The sequence below is a fragment of the Dendropsophus ebraccatus genome, chromosome 13 (genome assembly GCF_027789765.1).
Source record: "Dendropsophus ebraccatus isolate aDenEbr1 chromosome 13, aDenEbr1.pat, whole genome shotgun sequence".
Classification (NCBI taxonomy): domain Eukaryota; kingdom Metazoa; phylum Chordata; class Amphibia; order Anura; family Hylidae; genus Dendropsophus; species Dendropsophus ebraccatus.
This window is the reverse complement of record NC_091466.1, coordinates 241,379-259,726: the sequence shown is the minus strand read 5'-3', so window position 1 is coordinate 259,726 and position 18,348 is coordinate 241,379. Positions and strand designations below refer to the sequence as shown.

At 48.0% G+C, this 18,348-nt stretch overlaps 1 protein-coding gene across 4 annotated transcripts in view; it reads right to left on the bottom strand.

Annotated features, from left to right (window-relative positions):
• The window catches only part of ASPDH (aspartate dehydrogenase domain containing), a 97,285-nt gene that overhangs the window by 7,197 nt on the left and 71,740 nt on the right, over positions 1-18,348 (bottom strand). For all 4 annotated transcript variants that reach the window (XM_069950013.1, XM_069950016.1, XM_069950014.1 and 1 more), the window contains 2 exons: positions 12,713-12,939; positions 11,984-12,141 (listed from right to left, as the gene is read on the bottom strand). In XM_069950013.1, coding sequence (XP_069806114.1) covers positions 11,984-12,141; positions 12,713-12,939 — 385 coding nt within the window. The remainder of the gene's footprint in view (positions 1-11,983; positions 12,142-12,712; positions 12,940-18,348) is intronic.

Genomic DNA, 18,348 nt, shown 5'->3' with positions numbered 1-18,348 from the left:
CTAGGTCCAGCAGAGAAGTGAGCAGCTAGCTGTTATTTTCTCCAGGATCAGAGGCTAGGCCCAGCAGAGAAGTGAGCGGCTAGCTGTTATTTCTCCAGGATCAGAGACTAGATCCAGCAGAGAAGTGAGCAGCTAGCTGTTATTTCTCCGGGATCAGAGACTAGGTCCTGCAGAGAAGTGAGCGGCTAGCTGTTATTTCTCCAGGATCAGAGGCTAGGCCCAGCAGAGAAGTGAGCGGCTAGCTGTTATTTCTCCAGGATCAGAGACTAGATCCAGCAGAGAAGTGAGCGGCTAGCTGTTATTTCTCCAGGATCAGAGGCTAGGCCCAGCAGAGAAGTGAGCGGCTAGCTGTTATTTCTCCAGGATCAGAGACTAGGTCCAGCAGAGAAGTGAGCAGCTACCTGTTATTTCTCCAGGATCAGAGACTAGGTCCAGCAGAGAAGTGAGCAGCTGTTATTTATCCAGGATCAGAGACTAGGTCCAGCAGAGAAGTGAGCGGCAAGCTGTTATGTATCCAGGATCAGAGGCTAGGTCCAGCAGAGAAGTGAGAGGCTAGCTGTTATTTATCCAGGATCAGAGACTGGGTCCAGCAGAGAAGTGAGCAGCTAGCTGTTATTTATCCAGGATCAGAGGCTACGTCCAGCAGAGAAGTGAGCGGCTAGCTGTTATTTATCCAGGATCAGAGACTAGGTCCAGCAGAGAAGTGAGCGGCTAGCTGTTATTTATCCAGGATCAGAGACTAGGTCCAGCAGAGAAGTGAGAGGCTAGCTGTTATTTCTCCAGGATCAGAGACTAGGTCCAGCAGAGAAGTGAGCAGCTAGCTGTTATTTATCCAGGATCAGAGGCTAGGTCCAGCAGAGAAGTGAGCAGCTAGCTGTTATTTATCCAGGATCAGAGGCTGGGTCCAGCAGAGAAGTGAGCGGCTAGCTGTTATTTATCCAGGATCAGAGGCTAGGCCCAGCAGAGAAGTGAGCGGCTAGCTGTTATTTCTCCAGGATCAGAGACTAGGTCCAGCAGAGAAGTGAGCAGCTAGCTGTTATTTCTCCAGGATCAGAGGCTAGGTCCAGCAGAGAAGTGAGCGGCTAGCTGTTATTTCTCCAGGATCAGAGGCTAGGTCCAGCAGAGAAGTGAGCAGCTAGCTGTTATTTATCCAGGATCAGAGACTAGGTCCAGCAGAGAAGTGAGCAGCTAGCTGTTATTTCTCCAGGATCAGAGACTAGGTCCAGCAGAGAAGTGAGCAGCTAGCTGTTATTTCTCCAGGATCAGAGGCTAGGCCCAGCAGAGAAGTGAGCGGCTAGCTGTTATTTCTCCAGGATCAGAGACTAGATCCAGCAGAGAAGTGAGCAGCTAGCTGTTATTTCTCCGGGATCAGAGACTAGGTCCTGCAGAGAAGTGAGCGGCTAGCTGTTATTTCTCCAGGATCAGAGGCTAGGCCCAGCAGAGAAGTGAGCGGCTAGCTGTTATTTCTCCAGGATCAGAGACTAGATCCAGCAGAGAAGTGAGCGGCTAGCTGTTATTTCTCCAGGATCAGAGGCTAGGCCCAGCAGAGAAGTGAGCGGCTAGCTGTTATTTCTCCAGGATCAGAGACTAGGTCCAGCAGAGAAGTGAGCAGCTAGCTGTTATTTCTCCAGGATCAGAGACTAGGTCCAGCAGAGAAGTGAGCAGCTGTTATTTATCCAGGATCAGAGACTAGGTCCAGCAGAAAAGTGAGCGGCTAGCTGTTATGTATCCAGGATCAGAGGCTAGGTCCAGCAGAGAAGTGAGAGGCTAGCTGTTATTTATCCAGGATCAGAGACTGGGTCCAGCAGAGAAGTGAGCAGCTAGCTGTTATTTATCCAGGATCAGAGGCTACGTCCAGCAGAGAAGTGAGCGGCTAACTGTTATTTATCCAGGATCAGAGACTAGGTCCAGCAGAGAAGTGAGCGGCTAGCTGTTATTTATCCAGGATCAGAGACTAGGTCCAGCAGAGAAGTGAGAGGCTAGCTGTTATTTCTCCAGGATCAGAGACTAGGTCCAGCAGAGAAGTGAGCAGCTAGCTATTATTTCTCCAGGATCAGAGACTAGGTCCAGCAGAGAAGTGAGAAGCTAGCTGTTATGTATCCAGGATCAGAGACTAGGTCCAGCAGAGAAGTGAGAGGCTAGCTGTTATTTCTCCAGGATCAGAGGCTAGGTCCAGCAGAGAAGTGAGCAGCTAGCTGTTATTTCTCCAGGATCAGAGACTAGATCCAGCAGAGAAGTGAGCGGCTAGCTGTTATGTATCCAGGATCAGAGACTAGGTCCAGCAGAGAAGTGAGCGGCTAGCTGTTATTTCTCCAGGATCAGAGACTAGGTCTAGCAGAGAAGTGAGCGGCTAGCTGTTATTTCTCCAGGATCAGAGACTAGGTCCAGCAGAGAAGTGAGCGGCTAGCTGTTATTTATCCAGGATCAGAGGTTAGGTCCAGCAGAGAAGTGAGCAGCTAGCTGTTATTTCTCCAGGATCAGAGGCTACGTCCAGCAGAGAAGTGAGCGGCTAGCTGTTATTTCTCCAGGATCAGAGACTAGGTCCAGCAGAGAAGTGAGCAGCTAGCTGTTATTTATCCAGGATCAGAGGCTAGGTCCAGCAGAGAAGTGAGCAGCTAGCTGTTATTTATCCAGGATCAGAGACTAGATCCAGCAGAGAAGTGAGCGGCTAGCTGTTATTTCTCCAGGATCAGAGGCTAGGCCCAGCAGAGAAGTGAGCAGCTAGCTGTTATTTCTCCAGGATCAGAGGCTAGGTCCAGCAGAGAAGTGAGCAGTTAGCTGTTATTTCTCCAGGATCAGAGACTAGGTCCAGCAGAGAAGTGAGAGGCTAGCTGTTATGTATCCAGGATCAGAGACTAGGTCCAGCAGAGAAGTGAGCGGCTAGCTGTTATTTATCCAGGATCAGAGGTTAGGTCCAGCAGAGAAGTGAGCAGCTAGCTGTTATTTCTCCAGGATCAGAGGCTACGTCCAGCAGAGAAGTGAGCGGCTAGCTGTTATGTATCCAGGATCAGAGGCTAGGTCCAGCAGAGAAGTGAGAGGCTAGCTGTTATTTCTCCAGGATCAGAGGCTACGTCCAGCAGAGAAGTGAGCGGCTAGCTGTTATGTATCCAGGATCAGAGGCTAGGTCCAGCAGAGAAGTGAGAGGCTAGCTGTTATTTCTCCAGGATCAGAGGCTAGGTCCAGCAGAGAAGTGAGCGGCTAGCTGTTATTTCTCCAGGATCAGAGACTAGATCCAGCAGAGAAGTGAGCGGCTAGCTGTTATTTATCCAGGATCAGAGGCTAGGTCCAGCAGAGAAGTGAGCAGCTAGCTGTTATTTCTCCAGGATCAGAGGCTAGGTCCAGCAGAGAAGTGAGCAGCTAGCTGTTATTTCTCCAGGATCAGAGGCTAGGTCCAGCAGAGAAGTGAGCAGCTAGCTGTTATGTATCCAGGATCAGAGGCTAGGTCCAGCAGAGAAGTGAGAGGCTAGCTGTTATTTCTCCAGGATCAGAGGCTAGGCCCAGCAGAGAAGTGAGCGGCTAGCTGTTATTTCTCCAGGATCAGAGACTAGATCCAGCAGAGAAGTGAGCAGCTAGCTGTTATTTCTCCGGGATCAGAGACTAGGTCCTGCAGAGAAGTGAGCGGCTAGCTGTTATTTCTCCAGGATCAGAGGCTAGGCCCAGCAGAGAAGTGAGCGGCTAGCTGTTATTTCTCCAGGATCAGAGACTAGATCCAGCAGAGAAGTGAGCGGCTAGCTGTTATTTCTCCAGGATCAGAGGCTAGGCCCAGCAGAGAAGTGAGCGGCTAGCTGTTATTTCTCCAGGATCAGAGACTAGGTCCAGCAGAGAAGTGAGCAGCTAGCTGTTATTTCTCCAGGATCAGAGACTAGGTCCAGCAGAGAAGTGAGCAGCTGTTATTTATCCAGGATCAGAGACTAGGTCCAGCAGAGAAGTGAGCGGCTAGCTGTTATGTATCCAGGATCAGAGGCTAGGTCCAGCAGAGAAGTGAGAGGCTAGCTGTTATTTATCCAGGATCAGAGACTGGGTCCAGCAGAGAAGTGAGCAGCTAGCTGTTATTTATCCAGGATCAGAGACTAGGTCCAGCAGAGAAGTGAGAGGCTAGCTGTTATTTCTCCAGGATCAGAGACTAGGTCCAGCAGAGAAGTGAGCGGCTAGCTATTATTTCTCCAGGATCAGAGACTAGGTCCAGCAGAGAAGTGAGAAGCTAGCTGTTATGTATCCAGGATCAGAGACTAGGTCCAGCAGAGAAGTGAGCGGCTAGCTGTTATTTCTCCAGGATCAGAGACTAGGTCTAGCAGAGAAGTGAGCGGCTAGCTGTTATTTCTCCAGGATCAGAGACTAGGTCCAGCAGAGAAGTGAGCGGCTAGCTGTTATTTCTCCAGGATCAGAGGCTAGGTCCAGCAGAGAAGTGAGCAGCTAGCTGTTATTTATCCAGGATCAGAGGCTAGGCCCAGCAGAGAAGTGAGCAGCTAGCTGTTATTTCTCCAGGATCAGAGGCTAGGTTCAGCAGAGAAGTGAGCAGTTAGCTGTTATTTCTCCAGGATCAGAGACTAGGTCCAGCAGAGAAGTGAGCAGCTAGCTGTTATTTCTCCAGGATCAGAGACTAGGTCCAGCAGAGAAGTGAGCAGCTAGCTGTTATTTCTCCAGGATCAGAGACTAGGTCCAGCAGAGAAGTGAGCAGCTAGCTGTTATGTATCCAGGATCAGAGGCTAGGTCCAACAGAGAAGTGAGAGGCTAGCTGTTATTTATCCAGGATCAGAGGCTAGGTCCAGCAGAGAAGTGAGCGGCTAGCTGTTATTTCTCCAGGACCAGACGCTAGGTCCAGCAGAGAAGTGAGCGGCTAGCTGTTATTTATCCAGGATCAGAGGCTAGGTCCAGCAGAGAAGTGAGCGGCTAGCTGTTATTTCTCCAGGATCAGAGACTAGATCCAGCAGAGAAGTGAGCGGCTAGCTGTTATTTCTCCAGGATCAGAGGCTAGGTCCAGCAGAGAAGTGAGCAGCTAGCTGTTATTTCTCCAGGATCAGAGGCTAGGTCCAGCAGAGAAGTGATCGGCTAGCTGTTATTTATCCAGGATCAGAGGCTAGGTCCAGCAGAGAAGTGAGCGGCTAGCTGTTATTTATCCAGGATCAGAGGCTAGGCCCAGCAGAGAAGTGAGCGGCTAGCTGTTATTTATCCAGGATCAGAGGCTAGGTCCAGCAGAGAAGTGAGCGGCTAGCTGTTATTTCTCCAGGATCAGAGGCTAGGTCCAACAGAGAAGTGAGAGGCTAGCTGTTATTTCTCCAGGATCAGAGGCTACGTCCAGCAGAGAAGTGAGCAGCTAGCTGTTATTTCTCCAGGACCAGAGGCTACGTCCAGCAGCTGATGGGACCAGCCCTGATCCCAGCACCAAGTTAAGCTAAAGCATTTAAACCTGCAGAGCTCACGTTAACTCCTACATTGCTGGATGAAAAGCAATGGGGTTTGTCACAACAAACCAGGCCTAGTTCACACCAGGCTACTGCACATTCCTGACACCAAACACATTATAACCTCTATGTAATGTGGAAAAAACACCAGAAAACCTTCTTTCCTGTACATTAGCTGTAAGCAACTCACCTGCCGTGGATCCAGCGGCGTCCTCCTTGGCTTCAGCCCCGTCTGACGGCGCTAGGACACAGCGCCGCATCAGCCGCCGGAGCCGCGTGACGTCACGGAGACCCGACGGCGTCCTTGACAACCAGGGACGCCGCGGCTCCGTATCATGGCCGGCTTCCGCCCAGCTCTCACAGCTGAGTGCGGTCACACTCAGGCTGAGGGGCAGATCGCTCTGCCATTCAGCCTGCAGTGTCTCACCTGCACAAGCTTTGGATTCAGTGGTCTGGACTCCTGATCCAGTATAAAGTTCAGCCAGTATCAGACTCATGTGCTGGCTATTAGATTGTTCTAGTCCCAGCTCCCCTGATCCTTGTTCTGCCTTCCCTGCCATATCCTTCCTCTATTGTTGCTGCGTTTTCTGACCTTCTGCCTGTTACCGACTTCCCGCTTGTCTTCCGATTTTGTACCTTGCTGCCCGTGTGTTGCTGACTTGGCTTGTTGACTTGGTTCTATTGTGTTCGTTTGTCTATCTTTGTTTTATGTTTACACTTATATCAGTATAGGGACAGACACTGTGGTTGTCCGCGACCGTTTAGGGTCGTTGCGGCAAGCAGGTAGGGTCAGAAGGTGGGTCTAGCTTCAGTGCTCACTGTCTCGTACTGTTTCTGCCTACCGAGTCTGACATTAGCATGGACAGAAAGCCAAATTTTAAGCAAAAAAAGGCACCCCTTTAAATCACGTTGCCTATGACAACCACAGGCACCCACCTGTAACTGTCATTATGCACGCGTCTGTGTGTGATGTGATGTCAGACAAGTCCTCTTCAAATGTTTAATGTCATCTGGCACTTCCAGATGTCCTTCATTACACATAAAGGGGTGTGGGTCTCATGGGAACCCTCCAAAAATTAGAGTAAGAGGCCTTTGAGTTGAGCCCTTTAAAAATGAAGTTAGACTGCTGACTTCAAGGCCTCAAGCTGAATTTTTGGAAGGCTTCACAAAATGAGTTTTTAGGACCTGAAGGTGAGACCTCCAAAAATGCCCTCGCACTGAATAGCCTGTCAGAGAGAATGCTGGTGGCAAGGCAGGCAGGCCAGGAGTAGCGGGACAGCTGTAGTCATGTTTTCAGCTTGGACACCCAATCATTGTAGGGAGCAGAGGGATGGGGGAGGACAGGGTTGTGGTCGGCCAACTACTTCCTCAACATTGAAGACATTTACATTAAAGACAAGTGCAGTAGCCCTGGCAGACCAGGGTACATTGAAGAAAGCAATGAACCACCAAGTTTAAAAAAAAAAAAAAAAAAAAAAAAAAAAAAAAAGGGCCCAGGCATTTCATCGAAGTTTGAATCGAGTTATTGAAATAATTGAAGTAGCTCATTTTCCATGGCAGATGATTCCATTATACTTTTGTTGGAACAAGCGCCTGACTTGTTTTTTTTTTCAAAATGTTGTGCTTTTCAGCAATAGTGCCAACTTTGCGCTTCTTGTCAGCAATATTGAATCAAGGTCACCAAAGAACCACACCCACATACTAAATTTTTTGAATGTAATTTAATTTGAAATTGAAGATGAAAAAAACAGCAGATAGAGTAGTCTCTACCGACCTGACGGCTTCTGCCTTTGAAATAGCTACTAAATCCAAGGAAGGCAGAAGACACCAAAATTAAATCAATACCAACTCGGAGGAACAGTGACCAAAAAGTCTACCAACCCTGGCAAACCAGGGGTATATTTAATTATTTGTATCCACAAATAAAATGGTTTGAAATGGACAAAATAAGCATCCTCCTAAAATAGCAAGATTCAGATTCAAAGGTGAAATGCCAACATTTTTCCCCACACCATGGGTTATGCATGGGAGCATGGTAGTGACCCTCACAAAAAGTGTTGGAGGTAGTAACGAAGTATAAACAATACAGTCTTCGTATGAGGCCCCGGAATTCGAATGATCACACTTTTAATCTTTTAAAAAGTAACTAAGAGCAGGCAAGTGCGTTAGCCTAGGCAAACCAGGGTACATTCAAGAAAGCACTGAACCACCAAGCTTAAGAAAAGTCCCAAGCATGACACCTGTTAAAGATGGAGGAGGGGTCAGTTCTGCAGAACAGGGAGACAGCCGTCCAACATACATCCATTTTTGAGCTTCTTTCAATTAACAAAAAAAAATTAGAAATTAAAATTTTAACAAAATTTGATTGATTTTGATATTGAACATTAAACAACAACCAAAAGGAGTGCCCTCTACCAACCGGACGGATTCTACCTTTGGAAGAGCTACTAAATCCAAGGAAGGCAGAAGGTACCAAAATTATCAATACCATTTCGGAGGAGCAATAGTTGGATTGAAATCTGGTCACTCTTCCACATAAAGAACAAATCATGAATATATCTTCTATATTGGACGATATGCTTCTTTGATCAGGGGGAAACACGTTGCAATAAAGAGTCTATGGTTAACATTATACTTCCATGGTTTGATGACCTTCATATGCAAAGTTCTAGTACCTTTGCGCTGATCCTTTTCGTGGGGATTAGTCTTGCCGGGAGGGACACTTGCAGTATTGAGGAGGCTACAGGAAGCAGACGCTCAGGAGGGATGATGTAACCAGGAGCGTATTCTTGATACAGGACATCAGATGCCCATGAAAGCGCGTCAGCCTTGATATTATTCTCCGCAGGCCAAAAGTGCATTATGAAGTTGAATATGGAAAAGAAGAGTGACCACCTGGCTTGCCTGAGATTGAGACGCTGAGCAGTCTGCAGGTAAAGGAGGTTTTTATGATCCGGGAAGATGGTGATCGGATGGTGATTTGCTCCTTCCAAAAGATGGCGCCATTCTTCCAGAGCCAGCTTGATGGCTAAACACTCTCGATCCCCGATGGTGTAATTACCTAGAAGGTCTTGGAGAAGAAGCCACGAGTTCTGGTCTTCCCAGAGTAATCCTTCTGGATGAGCACAGCACCAATGCATACCGAGGAAGCATTCCCCTACAAAAAAAAAAGGCCTGCCTCGGTCTGGACATGACAGGACTGGTGCAGAAGTGGAGGCAGATTTCAACCTTCTTGTTAGGATCCGGTCCTGGTTTTAGGTTTGCTGTGATTGTGTGGCCATCTTACCTGCTCTTTGAGGCTATATTAATGTGTGCACCTGTGCCCCTCCCTGCCTGAGTATCAGTTAGGAACTAGTTTCTGTCTGCCTCTAGCTCACAGACTCTCCTGTTTGTATATCCCTGCCGTCCTCTTATGCCAGAGTCCTGCTACTAGACCTCCTGATTATACTACTGCTGCACTTTACTCTGCTGTTTAAACTCCTCAGCAAGACTCCCCTAGTGCTACACATCCTGCCTGCTGTCTGTCAGTGGCGCTGCCGCTCACCTACCCGGGACCCGCTCCTGCGGTGTGCTATCTTCCCACAGATCCGTTACTGGAACAGCCGCTTACCACCTCCAGCTCTGCTGAACCACTAACCGCTCACCTGCCAGACATCATCCAGCGCTGCTGCAACAAAACGTGAATTTGCATATATTTACTGTGACTGTTATCTGCTGTGTGCACCCCTACCAGCCATTGGCTTCCACAAAGTATCCACACAAAGTGTAACACTGCTCAGCTTTAGGCGGCCATTGCCTAGGGTTCGCGTTTTTCTTAGTAAGAGCCACAATTGGCACCACCAGAGTGGAGGAGTGAGGAATGAATTGTTGATAGTAGCTGGCAAACCCTAGGAAGTGCTGAATAGCTCCAAGCGCAACGAGGTGTGGCTACTGGAGAACCGTGGAGAGCTTTGCCGGATCCATTTGCAGACCATGGTCAAAAGACAAAGTACCCTAGAAAGGGAAGGCTAGACTGGTGGAACATGCAGTTCTCCAACTTAGCGTACAGGCGATTGGCTCTCAATCTTCGCAGAACTTGACGCAACCTCAGGTTGTAAGCTTCCCTGAGATCTAGTTTTGTGAACATCCAGGCTCCACGAAGATGATTGAATAACTCTCATGTGAGAGGCAAGGGGTACCGGATCTTCATCGCCACCTTGTTGAGACCCCGATAGTGGATACAAAGATGAAGAGAGCTGTCTTTCTTCTGAACGAAGAAGAACCTGGCACCATCTGGAGAGGAGGTCTTACAGATAAAGCCCTTCTGCAGGTTCTTCTCCTTTATGTAAGCAGACATGGCTTCCGTCTCCGGGACTGATAATGGATACACTCTACCACACAGGAGCATAGCGACAGGAAGAAGGTCTATGGGACAATCATATGGCTGATTAAGGTGGCAGTGTATCAGTCTTCAAAGTCCTGGTACTTTGCAGGGAGATCCAGCAAAGGCTTGGAAGAGTCAGAAAGTGGTGAAGAAGACCGGCCAAAAGAGGACTGCAGACAGCAGTCAAAGCAATCTGGTCCCAATGCAAGATCTCTCTGGCTTTCCCATCAAGGCTGGGGGTGTGGAACTTTAGCCAAGGGAGACCCAACAGGATGTCTGAGAAGGAGCTGGACAGAATGTAGAAGAGGATTTTCTCTGAATGCAGTGTCCCCACTTGAAGAGTCACCGGTTTGGTCTGGTTCTGGACAATTTCACTGAGAGACTTGCTGGTGACCAAGGAGATAGACAGTAGCCTGGCAAGTCGGACAAACGGGAGTTGCCATTTCTGGACCAAGAAGGCCGCAATGAAACTGCCAGCTGAGCCAGAATGTAGGGGGTAGATTGGAAACGCAGCTTAGATGGAGCTAAGACTATAACTGGCAAGGACAAGGGTGGAGAGGATGCAATCACACCTAGGGAGGCCTTTCTAGCTGGTCCTAGGTGCAAGAGTTTCTCGACCACGGTGGACGGTGAGGACAGTTCAGACAGAAGTGGTCGGGGCTGACACAATAAAGGCATAGGTTCTGCTCCCAACAACCAATTCTCTCTTTTAATGTCAAGCGAACTCTCTCCACCTGCATAGGCTTCTTGGGTGCTGGTAATGATGGAGTAGGTGGTCTCTGGAAAGCTGGTGCCAACCGGAACGTGCAGCAGAGTCGATTCAACTCGCGTTCTTGTCGGACCTCCTCCTCGCTATCGGAGAACTGGATGTCGTTCCGAGTGGCCAAATGGATCAGTTTGTTCAAGGTGGATGGGAGGTGCCGACTGGAAAGCACGTCCTTCACTCAACTGGAAAGGCCCTTCTTGAAGGTGGCAACTCTCCTCCTATAGAAGTCTTCTCATGTACTCCTCTCCTCCTATAGAAGTCTTCTCATGTACTCCTCTCCTCCTATATAAGTCTTCTCATGTACTCCTCTCCTCCTATATAAGTCTTCTCATGTACTCCTCTCCTCCTATAAAAGTCTTCTCATGTACTCCTCTCCTCCTATAGAAGTCTTCTCATGTACTCCTCTCCTCCTATAGAAGTTCTCTCATGTACTTGTGTCCTCCTATAGAAGTCTTCTCATGTACTCCTCTCCTCCTATAGAAGTTCTCTCATGTACCTGTGTCCTCCTATATAAATCGTCTGATGTACTTGTCCTCTCTTATAGAAGTCTTCTCATGAACTAGTCTCTTCATAAAGAAATCTTCTCATTTAATGTCTCCTATTATAGAATTCTTCTTGTCTAATTGTTTCTTTTTGTAGAATTTTTTTCTTGTACTCGTGTCTCCTCTTATAGAAGTTTTCTCATGTACTTGTCTCTTCTTGTAGTACACTTCTATTAGAAGTGATGAGTAGAGGAGAAGTATACATGATCAGTCACTTATTAAAAGTGCATGGGGACCATAATTCATGAATGTTATAGGCTTAAAGCCATATATATTAATATATTTCACTATTTTATTGTACCCTAAAGGCCTTCTTCTCACCTGTTGTGACTGAACAAGACGCCAACCACTGTCATTATCCCCAGTTGCTGTGAGGTCCACTAGATCTACAAGTATTCTATACGTATGTCACCAACGGTCAAGTAGGTATGAAAACAACCCGACATTGAGCCCTAACTGGTACCACCCACTGACCCCATCTACTTTTTTGATCGGCGCTTCTTCAGATCTGAAGAAGCGCAGATCAGTGGGCGTGAAACAGCTGTAATCATCAGTGGAGGGTGTTTGGCGTCCTTCGCCTGCAGGAACCATGCTTTCATATACAAGCTTTGAATAAAGAAATACTTTTGCTACTGACCGATGAGTACACCCAGAATTTCTTCTTTCACGTTTATGAGCATTACCATTATGTTTCCAAAACTGGGGCTAGCTCCCTTATGGCCACTGGAGTGTATAAAGAACCAGCTTCTGGCCGCTATACCACTATTTCCACCACTGAACCTCATTGAATAGGGACCAAATGTTGGTAACCTCAGGGGGTCCTTCCTTGTTGCTATAAAATAAGAGCAGTGTTCTTATGGAAGGTCCCTATAGAACCTGGATGGGTTTGGTTATTAGGTAGAAGTCTCACCTAGGATGCTGCTCCAGAAAGACGCAAAGGTGGCGACCCCTGTGACCACTCCAGGTGCTGCCGGGTTACGACGTCTGGTTGTGACACTGAACACTTGACCATTTGTCTCATTTATTACTCCAGTCACCTCAACATCCACCAGATGCCAGTCTGGGACACTAGGGAAAAGGAAAGTCTGCTGCGTTATGGTGTATCACATAGTGTTCTTCATCAGCTTTCTCCACTGTCCATCTCTATAACCAACGATGACCCCCCAATTAGGAGCACAGCACACAATGCCCACCGACATCATCTGGCAGAGGAGTCTGGCTGACATGGAACTATTAGGGGGTTTCTGTGGAAGAACTGACTGGACTCCAATGTGTACAACCCAAATGAAAGCCCAAATGGCACAATTCACATCCACTGGGTAATGTGGGTCCTAACTCCTGAGTCATGGCTGAGTGTGTACTGTGTGTAGTTAGGGGGGTGAGTGGAGGTGGGGACAGCGCTCTCCTTACTCCTAAGCCCTGAGTCTTATTCCTAGTGTGTGTACAGGTTGAGTCGCTCAGCAGTTAGGAGGTTGACTGGACGTTAAGTACCATCCTTAGTAGGCAAACTATATATACTGTGTGGTATAAGTTTCTGTACTGTGACCTTTGGCTTACATGTGACTACAGAGCAGCATAAGTATGGGACTACCTCCTCTAAATGTGGAATAATAGAGTCTCTCAGCACTTTTGCTCTTACCTGGGATCAGCTACCAGTACCCCAATAACCCTGTCAAATCCCAGGGTGTGAGCAGCCATGGCGGCCGCGGCCATCGTGTTTACATTATTAGGAGCCATTGGACACAGTTGCCGTACAGGGCCTTCATATAAAATGGTGCGGTCTCGGATGGCTGAGAGATCTTTTCCTGCCAATTTGCCCTCTAGTTTGAAGCTGTTTGGGTGTTTGGTCATTGTGATTTTCAGGCCCTGGAAGAAAGAATGAGGCATAAGTGCAATATACTCCCACATAATCCAGGATATGGCTGCCCTCACAATGTGTCTGACATGGATCCTGTATTCCTTGGTCTAGCTGCTAGAATGTACTTCCACCTCTGGTGTATTACATGTAAGTGGGTGTGAGATGTAGCTCACATGACCTTCCAACACAGGCTTCTTTTTTTTAATCAGATATTTTTTTATTAAACATTTTATCAGTGTTACAACAAAACCCGTTTCCAACCCCCCACCCTATCCCTCCCACAACGTTCCCCACCCTCCCACCCCATAGGACTACATGTCCTTACATCATCCCTTCTTATGACAACAAGAGAACAGCATTATCACCAAAATATATCATGTATACATATAACCATACGTTCTTTTGCATATCAGAGTCTCAACGAGTAAATTCCCACAGACAGGGGGTCCCACTCACACCAACACCCACTCTAGCACATCCACAGTATGCAGCACCATCCATACGGGTGCTCTAGCAACCTCAAGTCCATTAAGGCCTATTCCGTGTATGTTCCATATTTTGGTCAGCTAACAACAGAAAAGCTTCCATAGGGTTACGCTTTAGAAAGTGAGACGGCAGACCAGGAGTGTCCACCCACGGGCCCCATATGGCCTCATATTTCTTCATGGCCTTCCTTTTTTTATATATCCCTTTCTCCAACCTTATCATATGATTTAGTTTATTGGTCAGCTCAACCACAGTGGGGGGTTCAGCTTGTAGCCAATGCTGGGCGATCAATTTGCGGGCCTGATATAATATCCTGCATATTGCCAGCTCAGCTCCGATAGGTTCAGCTGACTCATTTACCAAACCTAATATACACTGCAGAGGCTCAAGGGGTATTGTAATATGGTATACCTTTTTGATCAAGGCAAGAACTTCTTTCCAGTATCTTTCCAGTTCTGTACAGCTCCACATATTATGGATTATATGGGCTCCCTCCATCTGGCATCGGGGGCATCTAGAGTCAGCCCTCAGGCCTACATCATATAAAAATTTCGGAGTGTGATCGACTCGATGAAGAAGAAACAGTTGTGATTTCCTATGTGTTTCAGACAGAGCCAACTTAGGCTCCTGCTCCTCTGTAATAGTGCCTATGTCCGCCTCCCATTTAGCTTTCACTGTTAGGGGTTTGGTAGCAAGGAATGCAGACAGTAGACGTTGATAGATAAATGATATAAGACCCCTTGAGTCCTCTGCAGTCAGCACCGAGCGGATAGTGGCACAGGTCGCAATCAGCGGCGGTGAGACAAATTGAGCCTCGATTGCATGTCGCAGCTGCAGGTTTATCTATAGAACAGTACTTGTGGTATCTGATATTCTTAGGGTGGTATTACACGGGCCGAGCAGGGCCCGATAATACCTGTAAACGAGCAGCGATCTGCTAGATCGTTGCTCGTTTACTGGGCCTATTACACGGCCCGATAATCGTTTGACAAGAGCTGCAAGGACATCGGTAACGATGTCCTTGCAGCCCTTGCTAAACTGGCATACATTACCCATCCACGTTCCAGGGCTGCTCCTGCCGGCCGCTTCTCCCGGGGTCCCGTGCGCGCTCTAGCTTCACAGCGGCCTGTCAGCTGGTAGGCCGCTCAGCCAATCACAGGCCGGGACCGCCGCGGCCTGTGATTGGCTGAGCTGCCTATCAGCTGACAGGCCTCTGTGAAGCTAGAGCGCGCGCGGGACCCCGAGAGAAGCAGACGGCAGGAGCAGCCCTGGAACGTGGATGGGTAATGTATATCGTTAGTCGCCGGCCACGCACCGCTATTACACGCAGCGGTGCGCGGTTGGCGCCCGACGAAAATAGGGTCTAACCTATATCAACGATCAGCCGATGATCGTTGTCATCGGCTGATCGTTGCATTTATTACATGGAGCGATAATCGGCCGAATCGGGCCAATTCGGCCGATTATCGTTCCGTGTAATAGTACCCTTACTGTAACATCACAAAAGACTTAAAGATACCGTCCTTATACAGCTGCGACACCCTGCACACACCTCTGCTTTCCCATTCACCTCTCCCCTCCAGCAAATACAAATGTTGCAGATCTGGATTGTTCCACAGAGGTGTATACTCCGTACAGCCCCCACACCCAAGAAGCTGCTTCATCCTTTTCCATACTGTACACAGCATTGAAGTGATAATCCGGACATCTGGTGGCCTGGTCTGCGCCGCTATTTCTAGAAGATGGATGGGTAACATTCCCCCAGACACACATTGGAGTAACCTCCCATTCGGTCCCAGTCTGTCCAGCACGTCCCATCCCCTCATCTGCTGAAGCTGTGCGGCCAAGTAATACAAATACGGGTTTGGTGCTGCCAATCCTCCGTCTTCTTTCCCCCTCTGCAACGTATCTAACCGGATCCTTTCACTCCGACCATCCCAGATTAGCGCTCTAAAAAGTGATTGGATTTTCTTAAAATATATGCTGGGTACCCAAACAGGTGCATTATGGAGAATATATAGAAATTGTGGCATAAGGATCATCTTGGCAAGGTTCGCCCTGCCCACTAAGGAAAGAGGCAGTTTTCTCCATACCTTTACCTTTGCTTGTGCCCTGGCTAGTAGAGGAGTCAGATTCAGCGCCAAATACTTGGAGAGATTGGGATGTATTTGGATACCTAGATATTTAAATTGCTGCACTACTGGTATACAATGCGCCCGCAGCAAAGGCAGATTGGGAAGGGGGTCCAACAGCAAGATCACTGATTTATTCCAGTTGATAAGGAGCCCGGAATATCTCCCAAAGCCCCCAAGCATATCCATTATAACTGGTAGGGATGCCGCTACGTTTCCAACAAACAACAGCATGTCGTCTGCATATAATGCAATACGGTCTTCTAATAGCTGTTTAAATCCTACTATATCAGGGGAGGCCCTAACCATTACTGCCAACGGCTCAATGGCCAGGGCAAACAGAAAAGGCGACAGGAGACAACCCTGTCTGGTCCCCCTGGCCAGCGGGAACGCTTCGGAAAGTAGGCCATTGACCCGAAGCCAAGCCGTAGGCATACTATATAGGAGACAAATCCACTCAAGATATTTAGGGCCAAACCCCATCTGTGAAAGCACACACCATAAGTATCTCGACACTGTCAAAAGCCTTGGCAGCGTCAAGTGAGAGAATAGCCTTTGCCCCATCCCCCCGCTCCCCAGGAGCATGTAGATTGAGATATAACCTTCTAATGTTATCAGCGGTAGATTTTCCAGGCATAAACCCAGTTTGGTTGGGGTGAATTAGATGAGAAATAACTGTAAGAAGTCTGTTCGCCAGCACCTTAGCTATCAGTTTAATATCAGTACATAACAAAGAAATGGGCCTATATGATCCCTTCTGCGTGCTATCCTGCCCTGGTTTATGAATAAGGACCACTACAGCCTCCGCCATGGACCCCGGTAATCTGCCCTCAGCACACACCGCACTGAATGTGGACAAAAGCGTCAGCAGCAGGACCTCACCGTACTGTTTAAAGAACTCAGCCGGTAGCTGGTAGCCCATCGACACCAGGAGATTTTTCATTCGGGAAATCTTTTAGCGCCTCCTCCAACTCCTCCACTGCCAGAGGACGATCCAGCTCCTCTCTCTGTGCTTCTGTTAGCCCACAAAGCTGAATAGAAGAAACATAGGCTGTCAGCTCATCCTCTCCACAGTCAAGTTTAGATGCATATGTGTCTTTATAGAAAGAAACCATCTCCGCCAAAATGTCTTCATCCGCTGTCACTATCTGTCCCGCACCCGTTTGTAGCTGGGCTATAAAAGAAGGTCCTCTCTGGGCTGAGGCAACTCGCCAACAACCTCCCAGTGCTTTCCCCACTCTCAAAGTACCTGAGCTGCTGAAAGAACCGCTTATCATCCGCAGTATGTTCTAAATGATCATTATACATATCCTGAGCCGCTAACCATTGTTTTTTAGACTCCTCAGACGGACGCTCCACATACCCCCGTTCAGTATGTTCTAATCTAGATTGCAGCATATTGTGGATTCCTCTCGTTTTGGACTTACGTTTACTTATTTCTTTAATCAGAACACCTCACAAATAAGCTTTGAGAGAGTCCCAAACCATTGTTTTAGCGGCCGTACCATCATTGACCTCCATAAAGAAGGCAACCTCAGCAGGGATGGGAGGACAGGCTGAATCAGCTGGAGCCAGAATGGGTTGAGACGCCAAGGCGCCCGTAGGGAGCCAGGACGATTCCCACAGCACAGTGTGACCTTCACCGAAGAGTGGTCAGAGAGCCGTCTATGCAGATATTCTACCGCCACCACCATAGCACGCATAAGGCTATTGCCTATCGCCAGGTCTATTCGGGACAGAGTACCATGGGAAGCCGAGTAACAAGAGAATTGGTGCTGTGTCGGGTTACGTAACCTCCATAGATCAAAGAGGTCAGCCTCACTCAGTAATTTACTCATGCCCCTCGGAGCAGCAGGAAAGACTGCAGCCCCTTGCACAAATCTGTCTAGGTGTGCGTCCATAGTATTGTTAAAATCTCCTACAATCAGTGTGGGCAGGTCAGGGCAGGAGGAGAGGAAGGAAAGTATCTTATACAACACAGCGTGCGCATACGGCGGAGGGATATATATCGCCACTACGATACATCTAAGATGGTAAACTTCACAGTGAAGGCAGACATATCTCCCCTCCGGATCTATCAGGGACCTAAGTTCTTTATACAGTACATTCTTGTGTATGAGTACACTCACGCCTCGCGCATGCGTAGAAAATGTGGCATGATACGCTTTCCCCACCCACCATTTGTCCAAGACACTCTGAGTCTCATTAGTAAGATGCGTCTCAGAGAGACAAATAATGGCAGGTTGTAGCCAACCTTTTAGCAGGAGCTCCCAGCCCTCTCACATTCAATTCAACCGCCATTGTGAAAGTAGTAAGAGATTGTACCCTGCAGCACAAAAATCGCTGCAGGAAGAGGAAAGTGCCATCCACGCAACCACACACAAATTTATTCCACACACTCAAACATACGACCCCCTGCCTGCCACACACAACAAGAAACTGTAAACATGTCCGCACCTTGCAGGTAACGGGGGTAAAACATAAGACCCCACAATAGAGCAGTACAGAAACCACTTTGGGTAACCACATTATATGCTTATTCCAGCTTACGCTGAGCTCCTTATCAGGCATGGGCCCAACCATTACATAAAGAAGAAAGAGATAACCACATCACAAAGGGAATCGGGGAGACAGGGACAGCTGAGAAGGCAAAGAGATGAGATATAGTAGATTCACAGAATGTCTCCCTCTCTATATATATCGCGGTTAAGGTGAGCTGCCCTCCATAGTAACTACAGAAGACACCCAACACGTATAGCTACAGACAAAGGGAAGGGGAGACAGGGATAGAGGAGAAAC